The 27,925-nt window shown below is 44.1% G+C and overlaps 1 protein-coding gene across 1 annotated transcript; it reads left to right on the forward strand.

Moving 5' to 3' along the window:
• The first annotated feature begins 1,903 nt into the window (after positions 1–1,903).
• On the forward strand, positions 1,904–27,591 carry LOC145911102 (E3 ubiquitin-protein ligase Midline-1-like). Its single transcript, XM_082998350.1, has 15 exons — positions 1,904–2,025; positions 3,026–4,148; positions 6,705–7,092; positions 8,241–8,360; positions 9,658–9,753; positions 14,684–14,791; positions 17,322–17,450; positions 19,740–19,762; positions 20,061–20,185; positions 24,440–24,603; positions 24,848–24,980; positions 25,472–25,647; positions 26,106–26,209; positions 26,292–26,371; positions 26,779–27,591. The coding sequence occupies exons 1-15, from the start codon at positions 2,010–2,012 to the stop codon at positions 26,973–26,975; spliced, it is 2,982 nt and encodes a 993-aa protein (XP_082854476.1). The 5' UTR covers positions 1,904–2,009; the 3' UTR covers positions 26,976–27,591.
• The last annotated feature ends 334 nt before the right edge of the window (positions 27,592–27,925 follow it).

A 27,925-nucleotide genomic window follows, 5' to 3' on the forward strand; every position in this document is an offset into this window, starting at 1 on the left:
CCACACAACGCGTACGTTTTATAATCGTTCCCAGGTCGCACTTGCCTGTCCCACACCTGTAAGCTTAATCATTAACGGCGGTCTTCTCACCACAGTGGTAGTGGACGTTTTTTTGGTATCGACGGTTGATACGACGTTGTAAGATAAGGAAGTTTTCAAGGTGTTGAACAGATGTCGGTGAGAAACAACAGCAGGAAACAATTCGTAGAGAACTTCTTTGTTCTGTTGCTTCCAAAGGGCGGAGTGAATTCATGTAACAATATTTTCAGCCACGCAAAATTGGTATCAGTTATTTCGAAAGTTAACGAAAAAATCCATTAGCTTTACAGTCATAGGCCACTGCTTTTTCAATAAAATCAATACCAAGGCGCCATAGAAACAGATGCAGATGATTAGTATGACGAAGTTATACCTAAGAACAAAAATCTTGTTTGGGATTTCTGTAGACGGTCTTTATAAAACTGCATGAATGTATTTGGTAGTGAGTCTAAAACACCTTTATTAGAGTGAATGAAGCATGACAACAGTTCTCTGAACTTTAGTAAAGCTACATGTAAACATCGCGGCTGTCACTACAGAAGGAGATGAGATAGAGAAAGTCACATATATTTATGAATCAGATAAACCAATAGAGATCTTATGTCGGTCATTCGGTCCGGATGTTGTGAAGGGAAAGTCTGAGCCGCGGCTCCTCTTTGAAAATCGTGTCGGGACGAACGTCTCGTGTGTGATAGAGTCGCAAACAAATTGAACGCGAACCTATAATTACCGGCTCGACGTGACGGAAGCAACGAGCGCTTCCAGAAATCGTCCTCCGCGCGACCGTAAAGAGAAGGGAAAAGAATAATTGATGTCGAATCGCGAACGCGCGCGAGAGCAGACGGCGGCGAAGGCGGCGGTGGGGAAAAAATTTGGAAAACGAGTTGAGAAGAAGTGGTTGAAGCCAGAAACCCAGACAGAGGTGATTCAGTGTTCGGTCAGCGTTGAGGGCTAAGAACGTCGCGGTGTCGCTCGCGATGGTTGCACCACTGTCAGTAAGATGTAAACAGAAATACAGGAACAGGAACGCGATCTGTTGCGGTTTTGTTCATGGGGAACTTGCCATTAAATTTTGAGGTGTTTCCTTCAGCTTTGTTGTAGAAGTTATAGCTCTGTCTTTATTTTAGCTTTAATGCGAGTTTGTTTACAATAAGATTTATGAGAAAAAATATATTTGCAGTAAAGGAGAAAGTGCAAAAACTTTTCGCGACACTAATGATGTTAAACAACAGTCAAACTAAAAATCCGTTATCAATCATCAGCTGTCAGGACAAACAGTTCCAAAGGCAAAACAACACTGGGATAGTTTCGCCAAAAACAGTAAATAAACAAAACGAGCGTTGATATTTTTATGGGAAATGAACTCATATTGACTGCATCGCGTTCTATTAGTTGTTTGTTGCTGTCAGGTGCTCGAAACTCGCGCACGCGCGCGGTTTTTCCAGAACAGCGAGGGTCACATTTTTATTGTGACATTTGCAGGTGTGTTTGTGATGCTTCGGGCGTTCGACGCTTTCGACGCGTGAATAAACGCATCTCTCGGGCATGAGTAATTGAGATCTTGGAAGGAACAGATGAGAGATTGATATGAGGATAGGTTGAAAGGTTCGACGCGAAGCGATCATCGCGCTGCAAACAAGAACGAAAAGTTATGACAGAGTGATGTTGCTGCATTTTTTCGGTGTAGACTCTGTCTCACTTGAAGATTATGAAATATTATTTGAGTATGTTTAAGCGGAATTGTCGTAAAAGACCACAGGAATCAGCATATGTACGAGTTACTTTAGTATTTAAATTTTGAATCTCCGGGTTTTCAAATCATATTTCCCCTGCAATACACACAGTAATAATCATAATTTTTTGCAGCTATTTGTAAATTGATAGCATCTGTTGTAGTAATTGACAGTATCTTTTTTAAAAGACGATAAATTATAACTTGTCACGGTTTAGAAAAACACGTCGGCCTTCTAATGTATGGAACCATGGGTAAGAATACCTTCTTTTTTCGTCTTCATGTACGGTTTGTTAAACGGTATAAAATTCCGCTCGAAACTGCGTCACGTTTCGCCGTTTTTCGAGCTAAGTTTGTCGGCACTTTTGCTTGTATTTGTTCAATGAATCATAGACACTTGTTCCATCGCTTAGCCGTTAACTTCAACCTTCCACGGGTTTTGCCTGGTTTCCTTTACCGCCCAAATTTATTAACGCTCCGATGCCCTTGCCCTGGCTGTTGTGGTTTAGGGCGAAACGGTAACGCATAAACAAGCCGGGATTTGCTTCTTTACTTTCCAACCAAACTTCCAGTGTGCGTAGAATTTCCGCGGTAATATGCGCAAGTCGATATTGATTTAATAAAACATTGCCATAGCAGGACTTTGAATATTCCCACCCTGCAAAGTAAACTTGATACAAAACAACCTTGAATGTCGTTTGCAAATCCTTATCTTGCAAAATATGTTGCATTTTATTGCAAGGCCAGAGAATGAGTAATTCACAAAGGCAAAAAACAAATACACACCAGCTGTAAACATGAACACAAACCTGTTCTAACAGCGCATGGGAAGTTATTGATTAGCTGATGAAATGTGTTTTTTAGTTTTTAGTTCGTCCGAGTCCCAGTAAAGTTGGGCCAGGTTAAAAAATCTCGGTCAAGGCAAAGCGTGGGTTTCATAATTGCTGTAATCCGTCAGTTCCAACTGTAGGCGAGCTTTAATTACCCTCTTGACGCGGTTCGTGCCTCGGCCGTCGCGACTAGTCGCGCGAACACGCGAACAAGCACTTAACAAACACCTCAAAAACAACCTGCAGCGTAACAATGGCCTTTGTTCTGTTTCTGCGCGCTCGGTCGCTTTTGCACCAGCTCGCGCGATTCATTTGACAAGTTAATTACCACTAATCGCTTCAGAAAAACAATCATACTTGCTATTGGTAAAAATGACACTTGGGACTTAACTTTTATCAATTAACATTCCTTTTTCCTCTGCAGCCCTCCCGAGGTCTGTGGAGTCACCAAACTCTCTCTGCGGCCAACCGGGCGTTGAAGTGCGCCACCACACACTACCCCAGAACCCAGACTTGTACCAGGCTCAGCGCCTTGCATTGCGCAAGCAGTGCACAGCATACTACCAGCATAACAGGGACCTATCCAGCCCCAACAATCAGCAACAGTGTCTATACCCGGATCAGTTCCCAAGGCGCTTCGATTATTCTCCCGCCAGAAGGGAATACGAACGTTTCACAATCCCAGAAGAACGAGGGTTAGAAGGCGAAGGCGCGATTCGACGCGTCGGGGACAGAAGCAGAAGCTGCGATCGCTACCCGAGGCCGCTTTCTCCCGTTTCACGTTTCGCGAACACACCGAGTCCGTTGCCAAGGAGTTTAAGTCGCGGGAGCAGCAGAAGTTGCCAGAGCTCTTCAGCGGACGAGAGCGGAAGAGAAGGTGGAGGAGGAGGCGCGTCCTCCAGCGGGATCGGATTAAGTGGCAGCAGTGCAAATAGCAGCAGACGCGCGAGCTGTTGCAGTAGCGGAACGGGCAGCAGTCGTCTCACATACCACTCTAACGCAGTGACCCTGATCGGCAGCAATCTATCCCGGGATAGCATCAACAGTCGCATCTTCTCTGGGACGCCCGAACTCACCGTGAAAGACGTCACACCTCGGGTTGGAGGCGAACGACGAGACGTTCCCTACTTTGAAGAAGGCGACCAGGGGCAAGATCATCAGGAAGAAGGCGATTTGAAGTCGGATTCTCACTGCCCGCAAAACATGGACTGCTTGGAGAACGAACTCACTTGTCCGATATGCTTGGACCTCTTCCACGACCCCGTCCTCCTGCCGTGCGCTCACAATCTCTGCTCCGGATGCGTGGAGCAGTTCTTCGCCACTCACGGGGGGAAGTTGAGCGAATCTCCCGGGAGCCGGGTTGTCTTCCAGTGTCCGACTTGCAGGGAGATCGTTGCCCTTGACAACCGTGGAGTATCGGGCCTCCGACGAAACCTCACGTTGCAGAATATCGTGGAGAGTTACAGAAGGGCGGCGGCGACTAGCCCGGGGGTTCGCCGACCGGGAGTTCCAAACGATTATGACGGAATTAGTGATGAGGAATCCAGGTAACTTATAACACAGTATTTTGGACATACATAGGCAAAATTACTTCCCATAGCTGGTAAGCTTGAAGTATGGCTTTAAAGATTTGTAAAATTAGATAGCCTTACAAAGGTACCCAACACGTATTAAACATTGAAAGATTGCAAGTTTTTGTGTCGTAAAACTCGTAAAATTCTAACGCACAGTTGTTACAAATTCGATAAAATGTTTGTGGTAATCTGTATAGCAGCCCCAACTTCAACCCAAAACTCTCCAAGCATGCGACCCTTGTATTCCGGGGTCAGTGCAACCGCGGCTGTTGTGTGTCCATCATAGCAGTTTGAGCTCTACCCGGAGTGTCCAATTACTTTCGGTGTTGTTAACAAGTTTTCGGACAGGCCAGTCTAGTGGTATCGTGTTACGGTTAAGAGGCAGGGAGCTGCATGCCAACTGACCGCTGGTGCTAATCCGTTTGGCGCGTACCCAAACCGTCTGCACTGCCCCTTTCGCAAACACCTCCGTTATGTTAGTCCTGGACGAGAGTTCGCATTCCCCGATAATGGAACCAGTTTCCCTTTGTTCGGCTTTAAACCCTTGTATGGTTTCTGCACAGGGCACTTGTCTTGTTTGAACTTTTCCTTGTTGTTCGTCTCACATTGGATTAAATTGATTTGAGCACAAAAAAGCGCAATTCGTTTTCGATCGACGGCTGTCATTATGTGAGCCCCAAGGCCGAGCGGTTCCTCAGCAAGATGTAGACGATAAGGCTCAGTCAGATCCCATCTTCAGCTCCATCGCTTCACAAGCGAACAAAGCAAACGCTTATATGACCTGACTACACATCGTGGTTACATCGCTCTGTTTTCGCGGTTTTCTGCTCCTCCGTTCCGGCTGAATCGTTGCCCAGACAACCGATGTGGGGGCAGGAATTTTTTGCCAATACTGAGCCTTACGTTTACTCAACATTTTACCTCGGCGCCTGTCGAATGGGACCCGTTGTTTTGTACACGGTGGAGTTTAAGATGAATTGGTGAAAGAAATTCATGCAATTGGGGAACGGTTTTGAGCCTTGATGGATATTTTGGATCCCAAAGAACAAGCGTTCTGGAACCCTTGTATTCTATGATATGAATATTTCTTGTTTTGCTCTCGTGTTTTGACGATCGAACTAGATATAATTACAAACATAAATGCAAAACGTTTGAAAATAGAAATATATTCTCATCCACACACCAATTTGATTTTTGGGATTCCACTGCTTACCAGGGGCAATTTTCCCCTAAACTATCTCTGCAATCGTCGCTTGGTTTCAGTCAGTTCGCTTCACTCGGTCTGACGTTGCTATGGTTCGCCACGCTCGCCTTGTCTCACAGTTCAAGCCCGTTAACCAAACAAGGCGTTAACTAGTAAAAAAACTCGTTTTCTGCGAATAAGACGTCCCATTAGTCGTTGCAGTGTTTTGAAACTTCTTTTGCGTGTAACGGTAGCGATTGCTGGGCCGACCCTTGGTAATTTGATCCTGTAACACGTGGAGAACTAATTGTGTGAAGACAAACAGGCGCATATTTAAACCAACAGATTTAAAGCAATTTCGTGTCCAAGCTCTAGGCCCCTAAATCCGATCACCATTTGTCAACTTCATCGACTTTAAGACCTGGGCAAGCAGTCGGCACTTAACCTTTGCCGTGAGATCGTTAGCACCGCGCCGGCCCAAGATCTGTTGGAGGATGGGAAGATGAATGTGTGGGCTCAGCTCGTCCTGAGCAGCAAGTCACGGTCCACTGGTCGTCTGAAAAAACAGCCGACCGCCGGAATGTTTGGTGTCAATGATCGTTCGAGAGCTCCCATTGTGAAATGGCCACTTTAAAGGTTGGGATCGGGTCCAAACAAATTACCGAAGCGCCGTTAGGGATAGGTTCAAGGGAGCATTTGGGCGGAATGTTTATCAATAGATCCCCAGGAAACGCAGTGAGAGGCGAGTGTTTGTATACAATATACAGAGCCAGCATGTCACGCATCGCTGTGCTTTGTGCGCGGTTTGCCGGGGCAACTGGGAAACGGACCAATGAACGGAGGGTTTGGAATATTTTTCGATTTTTTCACCTTGCCCGGAACAGCGCGCGTCTCTCAACAATGCGCACTTTCATGTTTGCTTGTTCGTCTCCGAGGCGCGGGATTGTTCGGGGCTACGGGCAACTTTACACCAACCATTGCTCTAAGCCCACCTAAGTATAATCTGTCTGAGTGCCTGAGTGCCTATAGGAGAACTATACAAACCCACAGGATTGTAACAATTCCAATTTCTCAGCCATCACATTACACACAAAAGTGTTCTGTGTAATGTGAACGTTGATGAATTCAATTTATTTCCGGCAATGAAACGTTTTATGCAGAAAACCAGTAACATTACAGTAAGGTGCCTTTCTTCCGAGTCCATTGAAATGTCTTCGCATGAATGTAAAAGCCAAAAACAAACAAAGCCGCGATACGCATGGGCGCACTCCATAGTTTGTATTAGCGTTCCGGCGACGAGTGACGTCAGAGCAAACAACTTGAACAATCTTATCTGCTTTCAACAGCGCCTCCAATATTTCCACGCAAAGTGACGGAAGCCTTGGACCGAGTCGCAGTCGCCGCCGCTTGCGCCACAAGGACCAGGAAAGTCAGGATTACGTTCATCTGAACACTCCGCCGCCGAAGCTGGAGGTGAAGACGGTGCAACAGAGCGAGGAGATCGTCCTCTGTCAGTTCTGTGACCTTGACCCCGCACGTGTGGCGGTCAAGACATGCTTGACCTGTCGAGCTTACTACTGCGACCGATGCCTGCGCGTCACCCACCCTCGCAAGAAGCCATTCGTGAACCACAAACTTGTGCCCGCCACGCCAGGGAGCGCCGGAACTTTGTCTGCTTCTCATTCCACAGTTGGAAGACAGAGAAGCCACACTACCTGCTTCAATCACACCAACGTAAGTTTCATTAGGCTTGATATACACGCTCGGTAGCTGTGATCGCCAAGTAAAAGGGGCGATCCTGTCAAGCATGCGATTGCATGAAATATTACTGTGTTTTGTTAGGTTAGATACAGTAAGTGCATGGTGAACGTTCCGGTTATAATTCAACGCCTGGTGTGTCCCAAATAGTTATGCAAAGCTTAAATTTAGTAAATTTATTCCCGTTTTTGAGAAACCATACATAGACACGAAAACACAATGGTTTATTCTTCAGTGTAAATTCAATCGTAAGAATTTTTGTACTTTTACCACCAGATGTAGTGATCGCTATTGCCAAAAGATTTGCAGATAGAAATCTTATACGCTTATTGAATAACTTTGTTTTTGGTTAATTTTGGCTTGATTTCCTTCCTCATGTCAGCCAAGGTTTAAATGAACTGATTTAATAACCAGAGTTACAGGAGAAGGCTTGTCTTGATTTTATTAAAATTCACAATATACTTTAATCCTTTAAAGGTATAATTTTAAAGTAATTATAACAACCTTGCCAACTGAGTGGAATCACAATGAGTAACGAGAAATTCTAACGGCAAAATGTGGAATTCCAGTGGCGCCTTGGTATCTGAATTAACAATCCCGATTTCCTAAATATGGAACTCTAAAACGCGGGCGCCGTTCAGGCCGTCGGTCGTTCCTTCCACAAGTAAACAGACAAACAAATCGGCTAAACAAACACTCATTCCGCTTGTTGTAACTTGGGCAAAACTGACTGGACGAACATGGAGAAGTTTGATGTTAATTGCGTCACGTTGAAGGTTGTTTACGCGTGGGATTAGAGAAGCTGTCGCCCTGACGCCTGGTTGTCTCGGGCTTTGATTTGCCGTAAACCTCTCCACCCGTCTCAGTCGACCTTCCTCTCGATGCAAATTCGTCGAAAAATCCACATAGTTTACAAGGAATGACCTTGACTCTCGCGGAGTTTCTGGCTAAAGCCAACTCTGGTATTCGCGTCTTAGTGCAAGTTTTTTAACGAACAAAAAACGACGATCTGTTTTTTCTCTGAATGCAATTTGTAACACTCAATCAATTCAAAGGCCTTCGCTCCATATAAGACCTTTGCGGGAGAGTAAAGCGTCTTTTTAACAAACTTGACTTCATTCCAGGAGGTTGCCGATCTCTACTGCGCCAACTGTGATCTGTTTCTATGTAAGATCTGCAGCCTAGCAACCGAACACGGGAACCACGTGATTCACAACGTCAACGATTGGTGCCAAAAGAAAAAGGTAAAAATATACGCCCCTGTTTGCAGTACTGTACGTTTTAGCTATAGTCGTGTAAGGACTTGCATCCTAGGGTGATCTTGTCTGTCATGCGGTTAAACGAAACACTTCTGCGTATTTTTAAGCAGAGTTACGAAAAACTTCTTTCAAATGCTAAAACTTGTGGCCCCCAACAAAAGTAATAGGAAAAGTGGGACACAGTTATTGGCAAACGCAAGAGGGAACGCAAACGCGCATTCCTGGTGGCGAAACTTGTCGCAAATTGTTATTTGTCGGCCTCGGTCTCGCCTCCCTGTGATCCGAAAATAAGCGACTTGATGAAACCAAACCCTGCTTTCTCCCAACGGTCGATAAAAAAACCTTTCCATGCGGACGCCCTCGTCTATCACCAACTAACATGGTTTCCCTGTGCTTTTTTAACACGTTCCAGATAGGTACATGTTATTACAGTAAACCGAAGGAATGTACGTGGGTATTGCAAGTAATGGTCTGACGACATTATCTAACGTTTTTTCGTGAAGTTTCATGTTAGACCCGGGTGTTATTTAGTTGAAAAATGACGTGACGGTGAAAATGGAGTATTTTTATGTAAGATAAGTTGGTTGCTTTAAACCCTCTAGAATGTTTGGTGACATGTTGGGAATTATGCCCACAGGGGTAGAATGCGGTTTGGGCCGTAGGCTTTCAAAGAACAGCTTATTATACGTGCGGCATGCCCGAACCAAGAAAGCCGGTTTTAAACATTATCGGTAAGAAATCGGTGAACAAAATCCCGTTTCCCTTATCGTACACAAACATGCGATGTGGGTATTTGTGGCTAAAAAGAAGCAGCAGCAGAAAATTCTAGCGTGGCCTCCCATTCTCCTCGGCTGCGAAGATTCCGTCGTCACGAACTCATTTGCACAAACTCATCGATCGGCGATAGGGTGGCACGATATCGGCTAATTACTCTCAAGTATCGCTCACCTGGCAGCTGTTCGCGATAATCGTTTTCAAATTGCCTCCAGTCGCGTGTCTCCGTATCGTCAGTCCTGCCGCCACACCTGAAAGTTTTTCGGACTCGTTCGTCGCGATGTTGTTTACGCCTCGCAATAGTGACGTCAGAAACGTTTCCGGTGATGTCCCTTCGTGGTGTCGGGTGACCACCTCGCTCGCGTTTGATGACGCACGATCGTTTGGCGTCACAATAGACGCCGCGTCGTTAAACACAACAAACCAAGAATCGAACCTGAGCTTCGAATCCGCGACTCCGTTCGTGATTAATTGTTCTCACATCGCGCGTCTTTTGTGTTCGATTCAGGGCGAATTGGAAGTGGAAGTCGCGGGGATGACGAAGCAGAAGGCGGAGATGGAACGGATCCTTAACTTGTTCGCTGAGGCTTACCAGGAAACCGAGGTTGGTTAAAGTTGTTTGACTTTATCGTCGGCCCACTCGATTCTACAAGCGCTTGATTGTCTTTCTGTGTAACTGCGATGATTGCTGAATCTATTGTGGCTTTCGACTGTAAACTGTAAGTTTTCTTGCTTAATACTGCTCTTCTGGCAAACTTTATTGTATTTACGTTTCTCGACGTTTCGGCTATTATGCAACAGCCTTCATCAGGAGGAAGTATCTAAGTCTACCACAGTGGACAATTTGAGGCACATAAACAGAAACGCTAAAAAGAAAGAAGAAGTGTGTTCGCCCTTATCGCTTTTTCGTTGTTTCACTTCTTCTTTCTTTTTAGCGTTTCTGTTTATGTGCCTCAAATCGTCCACTGTGGTAGACTTAGATACTTCCTCCTGATGAAGGCTGTTGCATAATAGCCGAAACATCGAGAAACGTAAATACAATAAAGTTTGCCAGAAGAGCAGTATTAAGCAATAAATATGCCTGGCAGCATCAGTAACAATTTATGTAAGTTTTCTTGCACCGAAATTCATAACATAGCTGCCAGGGCCCGTAACCGTGTATTTTTGTCCTTGGACGTAAAACGCAATCTTCCAAAATTGCAAACCACGAAATTGCATTTTTGCAGCTATTTTAAGCATCACCAAGTCCAAATAGATCGTTGCGGACCCAATTCACAGTGCGAATTCATACGATACCACACCCGGGTGTACAACAGGGATAGCGTGTCGCCAAACTATTGCTCACCTTGCGGTTTTTGCTCAACGATCGGTCTAATCTGACGAAATCACATGTTTCGTACAAATGTTATGTCGTACTCTCGTACGGGAAGTCTCAGTTTGGTTCGTGTAATTGCCCAGCGCCGATAAACGCTTCGGTTACCTGGGAACGGTGTCAGGCGTTGCTAAACCCGCTAATAAGCACAAAGTATCGGCGCGTGTTCGTTCTCACGCCTCTGAACGGAAACAACAGTGCAAGGTTTTGCCCAAAGGTATCGGATGTTTTTTTTTACCCGTACAATGTTCCGCCATTTCGCTTAAAAGTAGCACTTTTGTTCCGTCTGAGAATGTAGCAACATGTTTAACGTTTTAGGAATGAAACTATATCGGATAGATGTTTTGTGAATTGCAGACAGATGGCCACTGTTTCGACCTGTAAGGTCTCATCAGTGCAGTTTGGTGTGACTATGGACGATCTTGGCGGCTAAACAGTGGCCACCAGTATGTAGCTCACAAACCCCGTATTGTTTGCTCCGTGTCGTATTGTTTTTCTGTCTATTGTAATAGTGAGAATGTACATGTCGTCATAACCCGGCATTTCTGCTAACCCTGATGCCTTCACCCACATAGTGGGCTATGAATTCCGGTAACATCACGTGTATTTGTAAGAATCCCAACGCACGATTGCGAGCTTATTCCGCTGGAAACAAACGCAGACAGCGATAATGCGGGAAGGTTTGTGAGGGACAGCATCGCAATATTTTGCAAACACGCGGTTTTCTGAAACCCCATCACTTGACATTTCCACGTTAGGCGAGCAATCATATCTCCTCTATATGTTATACCTTGCAAACAAGCAGACCCAAACAACCGTGAAAATCCAATCAAGCATGAAGAGAAACAAAAATAAAGAAGGTGGAATTAAATTGAGGTGGTCTTTTATCACATGAAATACTGTCTTCCTTCCTACAACCAGCCATGAGTATTTCGTCACGTGAAAAGTTTTGGAAAACCCAAATTAAGAAAAGTTCCAATCGCCGAAATTCAGTTTTCGATGTTGTTTCTCATCGCCAACCAACACTTATTTAAGCAATCGATGTCGTGGAATCCATGTTTAGGCGTCGATTTCATTCTGCAGACGAAGTAGCTGTGTCTGGCCGGGCGGCGTGCCTTTGACTTTGCATCCACCGCAACGTTGTGTTGTAATAAGACAAGCGCCGGTAATTCGATCACTGCCGATAATCTGCGGTTTCTCCGTTAATGCGTTAAAGCCATCCCCACTGACACGATAATTATCAAGTCAAAGTAAGGATTATCCGCCGGAGACACTGATATGTTCTCAATATCCCACTAACTTAGGTTACAAAAAATGTCGGGAAAACGACAACGTTGCATTAACATTCACTTATTTCGGCGTAAAGGAAAAAGATCACGAGGTTGAACTTGGAACAAATACCATTGACAAAATAACTACAATGAGTCGATTTGGTGAGTTTAGTCAAATTACCTGGCCAATTACGTTTGTTATGTTATCCCTATTACCGCCATTCACAGACCTACGGTTTTAAGCGGGTAAAGTCAATCCTTTCAATTTGCAAAACTAATTAAAAAGCCGATCCCAGTTGTTTTGCATTTTACTTTGCGTTTAGGCATCTCCCAATTTGGCGTTGTAACCTATATAGGCATTCTTGTGATATTAGTTTATGAGATTATCGTTCCAAACCAAGTACACCTGGTCGATAGCATTTGCAAACCCATAGGTCACGTCTGTTTGTAAGTCTTGCCGCATTTAAATGGCAAAGCAACTGCTTTTTCCATTCTCGGATCTTTGTTTCGGAAACCTGTAATCTGGCGGTTTGTGCGAGGTCAGACAGTAAGGACGAAAGGTGTTTTTAACCTCGACGAAATTACCTGCTTACAAGCAGTGAAGCCTTCACCGCATTGTTTTCCACGCCAAAAGGTTACATGCTCGATAACGTGCTTGTTTAGTAAAACTTTCCTGTACAAATAAGGTTTTCGTTGCTGCCACACAAGCACGACTGGATACATCATACAACTCTAGTTCAATCACAAGATTTAATTTGCTGTTGAGGAATAGGAAAGGGTTTTTGCAAAGACAACAAATTGCGCCGTGGGGATCAACGTGTTTAAGTGTTTCACGAATTCCATCACTAAGTGCGGCGAATCTGGAAGCTGGAGGCGATAATATTTACGGAACATGATGTCAGTTTACTACCGTTGCTTCCTTGTTATACACACAAAGTTTACAGGACACAGTAAAAGGAGTCGTTTTAAAAAACACAAGCTTACACAACTACACACGTTACACGTTAGAGTTGACACGTTATAACCACGCCGTCGACTGTACTACCCCAATCCCTCCTAAAGCAAGAATGAATCCCTTCCATCGTTAGATCGCAAATTTCTCCGCACAAATCCCGGAACGCAGTCTGAGGTCACGTATTTTGTTCCGAGTTTTCCAGTTTTGGACTCGCGTGGTTGGAATTCCACTTCTTGGCGTGATGTTTGCCTCTGATTTTGGGATTTCTCGAAAGTAGAATATGCCAAACTACCCAGGTTCCATTAACCCAAAAGGGTTTGGCGGATCCACCCAGGTTGTGTTAAGCCGATGGTTTCGATTCGTTTCTCAGTCCTTCGAGTAGAACGTTTTAAGAAATTCACAACTGCCAAGTTAAATAAGTGCAAGAAGGTAAAATTGTTACGTCATCATAGCGACGCTGAGTTGTGCAATATGTTAAATAAGGCCATATGTGGTCACCCCAGCTATCGACGCCTCATATTTTCATCACGAGGCGCATTGAAACAATGGCCTAAAAACTAATGTTTAAGCATCCTCACGTTAATGTAAAAGCTCTATTTCAATAGGCCAAGTTCTTAAACTAATTCCTTCAAAACGTTAGACGCCGGTTAAGTCGCCGCAAGGCAAATATTCCATCAAGGAAGAAGTGAAACTGCATTACACCGCCTCCCTCAACCCCTTCTCCGTTGCAACGCGATCCCCGCCATAAATCCTCGCAATTTTGGAGTTCCTTTCGAGCCGCAAGTCTACGCGATTGACGGATCGCGATCGAACGCGGTGGCGCAACGTTCTCCGTTTCGGCTTAGGTCCGATCTATGCAGCTCCTCCGCCCGCCCCGTTGATGGAGTACAAAGTGAAAAATAGGCGCGAAAAGCGTTCGGTTTTCGGTTACAATGCAAAGCCAGCCACCCACGGTGCTGGGGGAGACCCAGCGGACGCGTCAAATCACTTTGTACCCATGACTAAGTCGACCTTGTCAAAGATTGGGCTGATACAGATCTCACATGTCGCCTTGGTGATGCGGCTCTCTACCGCTGTGTAAAAATCATCGCACTCTGGTGAAACAAACGTGAACGTAACACGAGAACTTGAAAACAAAAGTGCAAAGCCCACTGCCAACGGAAAGATACTACTCGGTGTTTTTTAATAAATCGTTTAAATTCACTCTTATTTTCTTCTCTTTGTTTAATCAAGGCATATGATGTATATTCCGTATTTGAGTTAATTAGTGTAGAGCGTAAACGAAGCAGCAGGAAAGCAAACAAGTTAATGACGATGATTTCATTTATTTGCGAACCATATCGTATTGTTTTGTTACGGATTCGCATTCGAAAAAATCCGCTTCTAAAAATAGAATCGGCAACCCTTGGACTCCGGGTCAGCGACTGACAAATATAGCAGAAGTATTTGACCACAAAATGGTTTTATTGTTCCCATCTTCGTCGGTGGCCATCAGCTGTTGACCATGACGGCTTAGCAACGCCCACGGTAGACTTGGGGTGGACAGTGCCAGCATGCTTGATAGCTTTGCCAAGACGTTTGGCGCGTCCACTGTGATCGTTATCGCATTCAGCCTGTCGACCTTATCATCTATTGATCTCGGGTCGGGAGCGAGTTTCGCGAATATTGCAACATATTCCACCTTACACCGCAGCAATGTGTGTTTACGCGTTGTGACGTGGCTCCCGTGTTCATGCAGCTGACCGGGAGCCGAGGTAGCTCCGGCATGCAGATCGCGGTGCGATATCTTCGCCGATGTTATGGGCCGCCTTTCACATCTGTTGGGCAAGCTTAACGGCACGCTCGCACGGTTATGGAAGTCAATAAAGCGGTGCCGAGCGGAGAAAGGTCTTTGGGGCGGACGATATTAAAACGATATTCGTTTTTTTTTTTGCAGAACAACGCAGCAGCGCAGGAAGCCAAGCTCCAAGCTGAGTGCGAGACCCTGATAAGGATCGTTAACGAACGAAGAGAAGCGATCTCGGCGAAAATCAAAGAAACAAAGGTGGGTTGACTGACCTTGATGCTCCAGGAATGTCTTAATATAAACGTACACGACTTTATAGCAGCTTCCTCCTAGTTTTGCCAATGCTACATATGGGAAACGCCCAGGTTCGCCTTGCAAAATAATACAGTTTCCATCGGAAAAGGTTGTTGACTATACAAAAAAGTCACCAATATGATTAGAAACATTCTGATCTATGTATTTGTTAAACTTTACGCATATGTGGGGTTGAAGCGAGTTGCAGACAGATGGCCATTGTTTCGAACTATTAGTTCTCAACAGTATCTGGCCATGTTACCAGTATTCCCAGAATATATATATCGTTCCCAGGGAGAAATGAAATGTATTCAAATAGCATCGTGGTCATTTAAACGCCTTAAAAAAATTTCTGCCAGTTGCGCGATCAGGTTCATGGCATATTGACTACCGAAATTACTTTGTGTGTGGGCGAGGAGTCCGTCCCTATTGCCCCTGTGGCCGAAAACTTTTATTTGAAACGCATTTGCTCTTCCATAACCTCATACCCCCACAGTGCCCACTTCTTCTCTGCTCCGTTTTCCACATTCCCATTGCGAAACCGCAGGGCTCAGCTTGTCTCAATAACGGGGTCTGAGATTCATTTTTTCCTCTGTCTGAGAGTGGGGTCAAAAGTTCTCAGGAAAACCGCGCCAACTTCTCGGCGCTTCTAAGCTCATTCCCACAATATATAACACTCCAGCAACTGCAGGGGTGTCCATAAAACGACCGTGCTCCACAGAAGCTGGTTATCGGTGCTTCTGGGGGGCAACGTCAAAATATTTGTTTATCCTCCAGAATTCGCAAACATTCACAGTTTTTGAACAACCTGGAAAAAACGAGCCACGGTGAAAGATGATTAAGAGTGACCGTGCGGTTTTTTACGGCAAATGCCGATATCCTTGCCGACGACCGCACGTTCGGCGTTACGAGCCCTCTCAGTCCAAGCAACAACAACGCTTCGATTTTTGCTTGTGTGGTTTTCAGCCTGCTTATCTTCGCCCGTTACGATGTGCAGTCACACCTCGTGGCTGTCTGATGGGCATCGACGAGCTTTGCAATGCAACAGTATCGCGGACCTCGCCGTGACTAGCGCGCCTTTTCGTGTTCTTTAACCTTAGGTGTATATTTGTTTGTAGTCGGGTTCGGGTCAAAGCAAAACAAACGACCGTTTGAAGCGCGATCTTCGCTCTTGGCCCCATTTTTACGTCACAATTATAATCAAGTTACACCACAAGTGGTGCTTTGAGTTGGAATGCGGTCAGCTGTTGCGCCAGATGGTTACAGCAGGTGACATTGAATAGGACCTTGCTTGTGACAGAGAAAACATTTGCAATGTATTTTATGCGCTCATGGTATTCATTGCGTTGTTTGAACGCACACACAAGCGAAAAATTTACTTATTTTAACCCGGAATGTTTAATAAACTTATTTTAACCCGGGACCTGGATTTATGGATCCACAATTGAGACCTGGCGATCTGTTTGCTTTCCTTAAACATCTGTTGTAATTGTAAGATTTCTATGGACCCCATATGAGAATCTTGCTTCTTTTTTTCCACTGAACTGAACATGAACTTGACCCAAATACGTGAAATTTGTAAATTGACGTGCGGGAAAATATCTTGTTGTTTTTGGGCTTAGAGGTCACGACGAAGGTCAAGGCTACAGCGTTGTCTCATTCTCCGGGCTGCTGACACAAATACATGCGGCTTTTCACTTGACTTGGCTGATTGGGGCCGGCATTTCCCACTGAAAACCATAATGTTTGCCCTTCACCTGACCTCTATAAAACGGTTCAGCATATTGCATGCCTAAATGGGGTTAGATAGGCGATATGGGGTTAGGTATTTCGGACGGTATGGCCTTCGATACATCAACATGCCTATATTGGGATAGATGGACGATTATATAGAACGTGATGTTTGGTTGGGTAGTGTAAAGGTAGTTTTAACTTGCATCGATGGAACCTCGGTCAATCGCATGCTCAAGTTTCCATCAATTACTTTCCATAAAAGGATTTTTTTGACCACATCGGGGTTTGATCCGTGGGCACAAATCACGATCAGTTTTTTTTCGGGCACTTGACCACTGCGGCCAGTTGGATGCATATTGCTTCACGCACGTCATATACAGCGACCAAGGCTGCAGTGTCGCATTTCTCATCACACGCAAATGCAGTCGCAGTTTTGTTTTGCCGTCGACTTTGCGGCTTTTCCAAACGGACCTCGGGCTTTCTGGGAAGTTTAACTCGGGTGTGGTTTGGTGTCCGTGTGTTAATTCGTGGCTATGTTTGACACGCGGTGAAAACCGTTAGCCGATCACAAACATTTCACATAATTTTGTTGCGATGAAACCGTAAACAGGCAATTACTTAACGGCTTTATGGGCGAGGAGAATTGCACGCTACTTAGCGAGTTTTGTGTAATTGAGACGTCCAAAAGCAACAAATAAACAAGCTCATGCGATTTGCCTTCCGCAATACCTCAGGCTTATTTGTATAAACTTTCTTGCAGGGCAACAGAATTAGGCGACTGTCGCAGAACCTGCAGTCTGGCAAACAATGCTTGGAGGATCTTGATTCGGCCATTGCGCATGCGTCTGACGTCACACAACAAGATCACAACACAGCTCGATTTTTCCAGGTGAGATTAAAAGTTTAAAGTTGTCCATGATTTGTGCAAGTTGTGTTAACGTATTAAGCCATATTATTGAAACCTTGGCACTGAAGACTGGATTTTTTACACTTCTCATGCTGTCGTGCAAGCAGAAATTGTTGTGACCATAATGGATTTCATTTTTTGTGCTTAGTTTTTTTAACAAATGTAGGAGTTCTTAATTTAGAAACAGTTTCTCGATTCACACTGCTCTGTTTACCATCGCTGGTGTTTGACTTGCATGTTAAGCAAATTATCCCCCTAAAAGCGAAGCGGTCATACATTGTTCGTCGCGAAGTGTACACGAAGTTCCCATTATGTAATCTGAACACAACGAACCTTCTCGAACTTTTACCTCTTCTCTTGTCACGACTCGAACCGAGCCACCGAGCTCTGGCTAGGATCAACATGTTTTTCAATGTCGTGGATCCTTGTTTGGCGAGCCTGTGGGATTTCTGTCGATGGAGCCTCGACGCGTGACGTCGGTCGCACAAAAGGCCGCGGGGCCACAGGAACTACCACAGGAGCCAACCCGGTCTCAGAGCAACTATATACGCCTGGCTTGCTTGTAATTTCGCCAAATTACTGCCCGAGATAATCTAACAACTGCTAGTTATTATAGAAGGTGGTGCGTTGTATGCGATATCACACCCATAAACTTGACGTAACAAGTCTATCGGGCATGTAATGACGACTTAATAGCAATAATGGCAGTGGTTACGGGCACTCTGTAAGCTACCCCGTCTTATGATCAACTGGTTGCAGTTCTTCACGTTGAAGGTCATCTTCATGGCCAGGGAAAGGGTCCATGCCCCCCAAAAAAACAATTCCTCATTTAAATTTAGTGAAAGTCGAATTTGTTGGTAATTTTCATTTAAATATTTTGCCTTTTTGCACTGTGGTCGTTTTCAGTTTCGCGAGGCGATCTTTTAAACCAAAAACTATTACTCGCTTTAACCTGACCCGTGAGTATTTGGATCTATCCAGGGTTGGCTACGTCAGTGCTGTATAGGGTGGGAATGTTTGGTCGCCCAATTAGTGGAACCTTTTCCCATTCAACATTTCACGTAGCGGCCGAACGGACTCTCGGGTTTTGTAAAGCAATCAGCCGAAAACGCGATAAACCTTCACCCGTCGATACGACGAGAATGCACCGAGGATATTCGAAACTCGATTTCAAAGCAACCGATCGGTAACATCATCTCCCCAAACAAAACGTTAGGAGTAGTTACCAAGATCCCTTCGGCGATTTACCCCTGGTTCCCATGCATTATTTCAGTGATGGCAGTATGTCGATTTTCTAAATCGAAAAAGGGCCAATTTCGACCCAGGATGAAACTAGTACCATTAAATCCCATTCACAACATCAAGTCCAAACCACATTCTCGGCTGGTCTTATACCAACCGACTCGTTGTATTCATACTTAAATCACATCGTTTGATTCCTTTTGTCGCACATTTATTTTGGAACGAATTAAGTGTAATTAATATGTACATGAGCGTAATTATCGTTTATCCCAATGGCTTCAAACACTATTAATTGTGACCACGAAAGACGATTGCGACACAACACAGCCTAAAGGTATTTTAGGAGTGCCCACAAGAAAATCTCGACAAATTAAACATCCACTTCCACCTTTCTCATTAAAATTGTTGAATTTGTCCCGTTCTGAATTCTACCTTTCTCCTATTGGTAAAGGGTTTAAAATAACCCGTAAAATTTTTTTTCCAATTTTTCCCATTTCAGGTCTTTTCCGTTTCTTTTTTCACAGCGTGTCGGGAACCGACGCCGACTCAGGTGGTCAGTTAGGGTCGGGTTACATCTGGGGTCGACGGCGCCAAAAGTCGGCTCCCACCGGGGCACCCACTCGAAATACCATGTCCTTTTCGATGGCCAAGCGCCCCTAACCTCCGCAAGCATGTTGGGTGATTCACGCTCGTCAACAGCCGGATTCCCGTTTTGAGTGACGTCTCCTAAAGTTGTTTTTCGGCGCTTGCCACTTGATTTGACGTATTTTGACTGCTCAGTCAGGTCGACTATGACAACGCGAATATATCGCACCGCAAACTTTCAACAGGCGACTAGTTCGCCACCTGTTCCCCAAGCATATGTGGGGTGGAAAGGATCTTAGGAAAAATGACGTCCTGTAACCACGCTATATAAACGCCAGTATCTTGTATTGTATTACCGACAATTTTAGGATATTGGTTGATGTATTTTGATCCAACCACCACCTGCGTGTGGATTTGTTCTAAACTTGTTTATTTTATTTACAGGCCTCCAAGATTGCGGAAGAAAGGTACGTTGTTAAATTTAAAAATTTAAAAATATTTAGTGTAAATGGGCAACGCTTGGGGAAAACAAATAATTGTGGGCCACGTTGGTAAAATTGTAAAGTTTATGTGATTCACATGGCAAAACGCCACTACCAAAGGTTACCCTTGCAGCAGTCACCTGCAATGTATAATTCGCTTGGGTTATACGTGCCAACTTAATACCGAAGCAAAGACGCCGTAAAAATTGTAGCTTAACGTCGACGAAACTTGCTGGAAATTTGCCCTTAAAATATCCTGCAAAGCTCTGTTGTGGTTTTGCAGAATCAACCAGGCTTTGAGCTCGGCGAAGCTTGTGGGCTCACGGGCGGAAGACCTCGCCAACCCCGGATTCTACTTGGATTTCACCCAGGAGAAAACGCTCCTTGACAAGCTGGACATTTTGGAAGGTAATGAGGCGACCTGTTACCACTTGAGAAGTCACGGAACGCCTTTTCAAATTTGTGCCACCGTAATTTGGTGACACACGCGCGGGCACTTACCTTAAGGGGTCCATTACCCAAAGTGACACGCGTCACCCCTTTCTGAGCTTGTTAAAGGTCGCGAATTTCTATTGTCCGGTCGAGTCGGGCGAATGCAGTCGTCAGTTTTTGCCAGAACGCACCCATGGTTTTATGAATGGCCCGGATGTCTGGTCTCCATCCCGACAAAGCACAGTGAAGCCTGATGTTGGTGCTATATCAGTTGCTGCGGTCGTTTACAGTTCGTTTTACACTGCTTTCAGCAGCCACAGTCAGGATGCTAGTTTATCGGTAACCTAGCAACCAAACAACGTCACCCCGGTGTCGTAAGATTGAAAGGAACGCATTAAACGTTCTCTGACTGTGAGGGAGACCTTGGACAATTCAAACAAACGTCGGTAGCAGGGTTTTATAACACGGGTGGCAACGCCACGGTTATTGTGCTGGCAATCCGGCAGGATGTGGCACAATTGACAAAACACCCTCATACAATAGACAAGGTTTATTTTTCGCTTCATAGAATTTGGCCTTGCGATAAATCAGTCCGTGGTGATGTATTAGCCTTTTGTGAGTAACGTGTTTCTTCCTATTTATACATCGGGGCGATGTAATATTCATGGGTGTTGTATCTATGTGTCATCGATGGGCCTTGTTCCGGATGCGACAAACTAAACACATAATGTGTGCTTGGGTTCGTAGCTGCTGTACCTTGTTCCTGAGTAAGCATGCAAGAAAATCCATTTCGATAAACATTCTGACGTAATACCATTACGTAATTTTGCTTCCTTGCATCATATCGCAAAGTCAATATTCCTTATCGATATGTGAATCGATATCGTCCCACTTCAGTATCGCATAATGACAGGCCACAGGTTATAATGCCCGTGCGACGGGAGAAGTAATTTCGGGTTAAAGAGATCTCGGACACTCGGGTCGGTCTGCGGTCAAGGCGGATTAATTCTGTTGTTTCAAACGCACCTTGTTCTAAATATAGTCGCGACTGTCCGCTCGGGCTAAGCGTTTAATAATCTCGAATCGCGGCAAAGCACTTAAGACTGTCCTGCGTGATTGCAACACTCGTCAATCAAAATCGGATTTGCGCGAGAGTTTCCTCTCAGTCGCGAAATCCTTGCAGCAAAAGTTCTCCTTGAACTGACCGCGACCCTTCGACCGTCGCTTTCCGCATTGTTAACAACACAAACGAATCGCGTCATAGAGTTCTAGATCGTGATTGGAGGGACGTATGAGGTTGGCTGTCTGTCGCAGTGTTTCCCGAAGAAAAATTGCACTTACCGATTGTGTCTTTTTGCCTTGGACACAATTGGTTTGGTGTCAATGATACGTTGTTCCTCCTTGGCGGTTTATGCATATTATTTCCCCCAAACCAACTTCAAACTATCACAATATACTAAATAATTACAAAACCTTTTAAAAACACTGCCTATAAATCTTCGGCGTCGCGATCCCCGATTCGACCCGACGCGAACTTATGTCGAGACGATATCCCGGTAAGATTGAAAAGGCGTGTTTGCATGTTGCTGCCAACCGACACAATCAGTAATCCTTCACTCCGCCGTGTTTTCAGAAAGTGAAAACCGAACCCGGCACTGCGGCATTGAAAAGACGCCCATTTGTAAACAAGATCCTTTCGCGGATTTCAATTTTCTCATTAGCTTTGTACATGAGACAGGCGCATTCTAGGCATTATGGCGGCAGTGTTTGATTAATTGTTTGGAGCGCGGCAATGAGCGTTGTTTTTCCTAAAATTCGCTTGTAAGTGCTTCGTGGAAGTGATGCGGGTCAATAGTTCGGCACCGAAGAACTTTTGGCAGAAGTTAAACTTATTGCACAACACTCCGTTTTTTGCCTTCACCAAGCCACGTTAATCTGTTTACCTTAACCTTTACCTAGAGGTAAGTTGATGTAAACAACGGCGAAGCCAATGGTCTAATATCCAACCTCTCTCCTGCACTGCTGGGGGAGCACGAGCAAGGGTGGAATTTGCATCGAAGCAACATATAATCTTATTGTCACACTGCATTGGGACCTAAAGCCACCATAAGAGCTCGATCAAAATTACAAAGTACAGACATGGTCTTGCATAAACAAGACAGTTAAGATAAACAAACTCTCAGCGCCATGTAATCTTTGGTAAACCCAACGGTTTGGGGATTTGCGGCAAATTGCCTCTGTCGCCCCTTTAACCCCGTTCCCGAACCCCACCAATTGTCCGGGAAGCAATAATGTGACATTACCATTTTTCGCCGAACCAACGCAGACCAATGTGTTATGCAAGCACATACGATGTTTTGAGTTAAACTGAGATATTGTTGCTACGTCATTAATACACAACCCAACCAAAATACAAATAGACATCTTAAATTGCCAGATATGGATTTTTTATGAAATTCCCGTTGCTGCCGGGCATGTTGCAATTAAAAATGTACTGATCTTCTGGCAAAAACGTACTGTATTTTTACGACGTTTCGTCTGCCATGCAGCGAGACTTGATTTTTTAATAACAAACTCCGTACACTTCCCCATCTCGCTTGGACGATTCGTTGATATTCAACGTCGTTTGCATCAGTTTAGATTTTGTTGTTCAAGTTTACCGCTCGCTTCAATGAACCTCTACCGGTTACGTAATGTTTGTTGTGGAAACGCGAACCAGGAGTCGCATTGTGATTTGCCCCACTTAACTAAACGCGCCCCTTTCACCCGTGTTTGCTTGGCATAAAAGTTAACCCCCCCTCTTTTTTTCGCATTTTCACGCTTCGCGAAGACCGAGCATTTCCGTATTGTCGAAGTAAGTGGTTTAACACTCACAAGGGATATTCTTTTGCTGTTGTTTGTTGTTAGTTGAGATCAGATCTTTCCTGTTATGTCCTATCTTGTCAGGTGTCCAAAATAACTCAAAAAGAGTGATGTACGATCAGCTTCAGTGCGACCTTTTATTTAAAATGTCACAGAAATTTCCAGAGAAACTGACGATGCCGTTAAGGCGAAATTAATATTACTGTGAAATTTTGAATCAACCACTCTTTGTGAGTAATTTTGGATTCTTTTGTACCTCGTTAAAAACTTGCTCTCAAATACAAGCAATATTTTCCATTTTATGTGTCGTTCGCTGGCACGATTTGGTCGCCCTCTTCAAACCAAAAATCAACTGTTCTGAGGTGAACTATGACCGACCATCATCTCTGGGAAAACGAACGCAATAAAAGGTAGCGAAATTGGCGCAGTTTGGTTTCCAGGGGCCACGAAACAAAATATCGCTAAAATTCCTCGCCATCCGAACGTAAAGAGGTCGCTGTAGTTATTTCCGTGCCTCCGTCAACGCGACCGCGTATTGAATTCCCCAATGCGTAACGTTGTCATTGTCAAGCAACTCCAAAACCAAGCGCGCGGGCCACGGGACTTTGAAGCGATTCGGTATCGAATGCGATATTCGATATTCCGGCCGCTTCGTAATATCCGTTCCCGTTGTTGACGATGATCACAAGCCATTGTTGTCGCGGTCGTCATGGGAATACCGTTGCCAGTGGCGACTCAGTGCAAAAACCTCGCTCGCCACACGCGAAAAATCGATCCGTCGCCCAATCGTGGCCTCATGAAGACGAATCTTGGCCGACCAAGTGTTATTTTAGCGACAAGGCCGCCCCCCTTCTTCATAGTACACGTGTCCCCAGACAATAATCGACCAACCTGGGCGCTCGCATTCCGTTTTGCTGAGAGGTTTCCGTCACGGGGAGTTGACGCAAAAGGCCAACTGCCGAGTGCTCAGCAGTTAAAGCGCACCTGTCCCTGTTTTTACGCCGTTACCACCAGAATGCCTAAAATCCACGTCATCGAACTTGAAATGACGTTTGTGCGGATTCCGGTGTATGGCCTTCCCTTGAAGCAGATCATTACATTTTACTTAACTAATGCATACCACAATGCAGCTACGCTATCATTAGTTATAGCTTACAGGACACGTTTATGTTTATAAATATTTGTGCTGTCCACCAGCAAGTGCGTACAAGACTTTTACATAAAGCTGTTGTATTGCATTTGAATATTGCGCATAATGATGTTTGTAATACAACTGTCAAACACACATATTTTCCAACACAACACTTTAATTCATACACTTACCAAATAACACACAAATTAATTGATGGCCTTTTTTTATTTTTACAGCTCCAGCGGTGCCAAGAATATGTGAGGAATTGTGCACTCAGTCCCACGACAAAGTCACCATCCAGTGGAGATTAAGCGACGCGCGTCACACCGAATCGTACGAGCTCCAATACGCCATCGACGACAGATGGTTGACGCCCGAGTCGCCACCTGACGGCTGGATGGTAAGATATCTATATTTCTACACTGAGTTTGACGAGAATATGCGTTATCCTGGGCAAATCCATTCCGAAAAGTAGTTGGATTTTATCGTTGTTTAATTCAAGAAATGTTTTGTGGATCAAAAGGTCCTAGCTTTGGCATATTTGTTCCTCGGCTTTGAACAGTAAAAGCAAGTACTTTCACCAACTGGATGACTGAAATTCCACGCTCATTTTATCATTTATCCTTCGAATGTTGACTTTCCAGATCGTGCCGAACATCAAGGAGTGCAGCTACACAATCCATGGCATGCAAACTGGGACGAGGTATATTTTCGCTGTCAAGGCCGTCAACAAGGCTGGAGCAACACGCAGTGAAATTGTGACGATCAAGACTCTCGGTGAGTTAATGATATTTGCTTTCGCTCCGCCTAAATGCGATTTGCCGCCATTCTCAAACCTCTTTTTCCGCCTCGCTGCCCTGCCAGATTCGCCCCGAACAGAGAATTGCCCCAATTTTAATCCTGTTTTACTGAAAACGCAAACAGCGGTTAAGTTCAGAATTCCTTGTTTCCCTGGGTTAACGTAAAAGTGGACAAAGGGTTACAGAATAAGTTTCGCCTGTGATATGCTCTGACTCATTAGCTTTTCATTAAACCAACTGTCATCAGACAAGACATGATCAAAAAGATATATAGTATCTTTGCAATGAGCACAATTTATTCCCTCAATACGGCTCTTCTGGCAATTATTTTGTCATATCAACGTTTCGGCCACTAAGCACCCATCATCAAGATGTAAAAAATGTATATTTATAACACCTTATATTTAATCACAATGCCTTGTTTTATCATTCTTTCATCATCCTCAAACCAATGGTATTTTTAAACAGGCATGCCTTTTGCCTTCGACACTCACTCAATGCATAAAAAACTACGTCTGGCCAACCATGGCTACACCGTGTCACGAGAAGATTCCAACAAGAAGTCCAAGGACTCAGGTTCGGGTTCTTCCCTGTGTGGTGTAAGCGGAAACGTGTCTATAGAAGCAGGACGCCATTACTGGGAGGTAAGTTATCTGCAGACAAAAAGATCACATGGTGTACCCCTCACGTCTGTGACGTGTGAATGATTGATTGTTACACACTAAACAGTATATGTTTCATTGGATAATAAATACTGTGATTGACAAGGAACTTAAAATACGCGGTAATTTGTAAATTAGAAAACTGCCAAATGTATGGGGTTTTGTCCATGTTTACACACAAAAATTTGTTGTTAGTTCAAAACCTTTCCCGAATGGAATAGCATTACTTTCCAAATATAGTACTGGCATTGTGCATGTAAGTAAATGCACACAAACAGATAAGAAAAACCTGAGACCATACCTGGTTTCCTATGTAATAGGACCATCCTAGCCTAACACGAAATTTCAGCCGCAACAGGGCGCTTTAGGCTAAAAGCTTCCAGCCACAAGAATTTTGAATCCAGGTGAAACGGCTCAATTAAACGTGTTTCTTTTGACAGGTTGTGGTTTGCCAGAGCACGTCCTTCACCCTGGGTGTGGCCTATGCCAACGTCCCGCGGTTCGAGTGGACTGGAAAAAACAACATGTCCTGGTGTCTATGCCGGTAAGCTTTCCTGTCTTTGGCTGGGTTTTGTGGCAATTTTTATGACTTAAAGTTGTAACGCCCTTGCGTAAATGTGGTGCAGGTCTAACCAAGAATGGAGTGTGCGACACGATAATAAAGATATGCCGATCCACCTGACAACACCTTTTCCGAAAAAAATCGGTGAGTCACTTTTCTATAAAACTTACAATTTATTTACTTTCATTGTGATACGTTTTGCTCACACAAATATTTTTATTACTGCCTATTTTTTTTTATTCTTTATTTTTATAATCGGTTTGTTCATGTTTAGGATTATACTTACAATATATTCGCGTTTCCGTGTGCATTTTGCTCACACAAAAGTTAGCCTTTTTTTCTTTCTATTTTTTACTACTCTGGGAATCGAACCCTGGTTATCCTGGTCACGAATCCAGATCAAATTTTTTCTAAGATGTGGGTTTTGTAACGAATGCCTTTGCGTTTAACCGAAGTTAAACACATTGTATAAACGCATTAAAGCACACTTTTGTTATAAATTAAGGTGAAAATGAATTTCTGCAAGTTGTGTAACTTTTTGTGTTTTACAGGGGTTTTGCTTGACTACGACTCTGGCCTCTTGTCTTTCTTTGACGGTGCCAGTGGAAGGCGAATTCACACGTTTAAGATTGATTTCAAACGCGCCATCAGACCATCTTTTGCAGTTGGCAACAAATCTCTTACTATCAACACTGGAATAACCATTCCCGACCAACTGCAACTACCAATTGATTCAGTCCACAATTAGATATATTTTCATTGGAAACTTATTTGAATTTTAAGGAATATGCAGGCAAGCGTTCAGTTTGACTGTCAGATTATAAAGTGAGGACTACTTGTTGTAGACCTGCTAATATCCTGTAGACATACTTGTAGAAAGTGTATTTGTGTATCAACAATTGTTATTCGTACACAAAATGCTTGCTTTCATGCTGCTGATGCTTTTGAAAAGCGTTTTGTTGTTTATTTATGTAGTGGCGTGTCTAATCTGCGTATCCTTGTTCATTTAAACAGTGTACATAAATTCCGCTTCAAAGTTCTTTAGCGTTGCCAATTCGGCTGCTATCCATTTTTATTTCATTGCACATGCTCGTATTATTGTTCCGGGGCGGTAAGCTGGTCTTATTCGCTTTCGGCGGGTTCATTTAAGCACAAGTTTTGTTCAAATGATCGATGTATGTTTCTTTCTATCATGGTGGCCGACTACAGCACTAAGAAAATGCTGAATTTTACGGTTTTCCCCGGTTTTTGAACCTTTATTGCGTGTATGATGTCTGTGGAGCGTTCAAAGTGCTTTGCCGCGCGCGCTTTCGAATCGGTTTGCGGGCGCTTTACTTGCTTTTAACTCGCAAAGAAATAAATTCTTGGTGAAAAATGATTGTGGAATTTTCGTGTGCACAAACTTGAATCGTCACGAGTGTAAAGAAAGACTTGGCTTGACTGTTTGCAGACAAAACAAACTTTGAACAGAAATGAGTTAAAATGTAACTAGAAAATGGTGTACGTACGGTCTCATTCTGCACGACTGTACAAGTAATGAGACTTACATTAACTTTAACTCTGCTTGACAGAATTCCTGTGCAATTATGCAACAATGTGTCATTATTGTATTTAATGAAATAAAGTAAAAATTCACTTTTTTTCTGCCTAAATTCTTTATTTACATTCCAACATGTTAGAAAGAAAAACATTTCAAAA

Source organism: Ascidia mentula, chromosome 8 (genome assembly GCF_947561715.1).
Source record: "Ascidia mentula chromosome 8, kaAscMent1.1, whole genome shotgun sequence".
In the NCBI taxonomy this organism is placed as follows: Eukaryota; Metazoa; Chordata; class Ascidiacea; order Phlebobranchia; family Ascidiidae; genus Ascidia; species Ascidia mentula.

Coding starts and splice junctions, on each gene's coding strand:
- LOC145911102 (XM_082998350.1), top strand. Junction 7,093..8,240: donor CCTGCTTCAATCACACCAAC/GTAAGTTTCATT, acceptor ACTTCATTCCAG/GAGGTTGCCGATCTCTACTG. Junction 25,648..26,105: donor CAGGACGCCATTACTGGGAG/GTAAGTTATCTG, acceptor TTCTTTTGACAG/GTTGTGGTTTGCCAGAGCAC.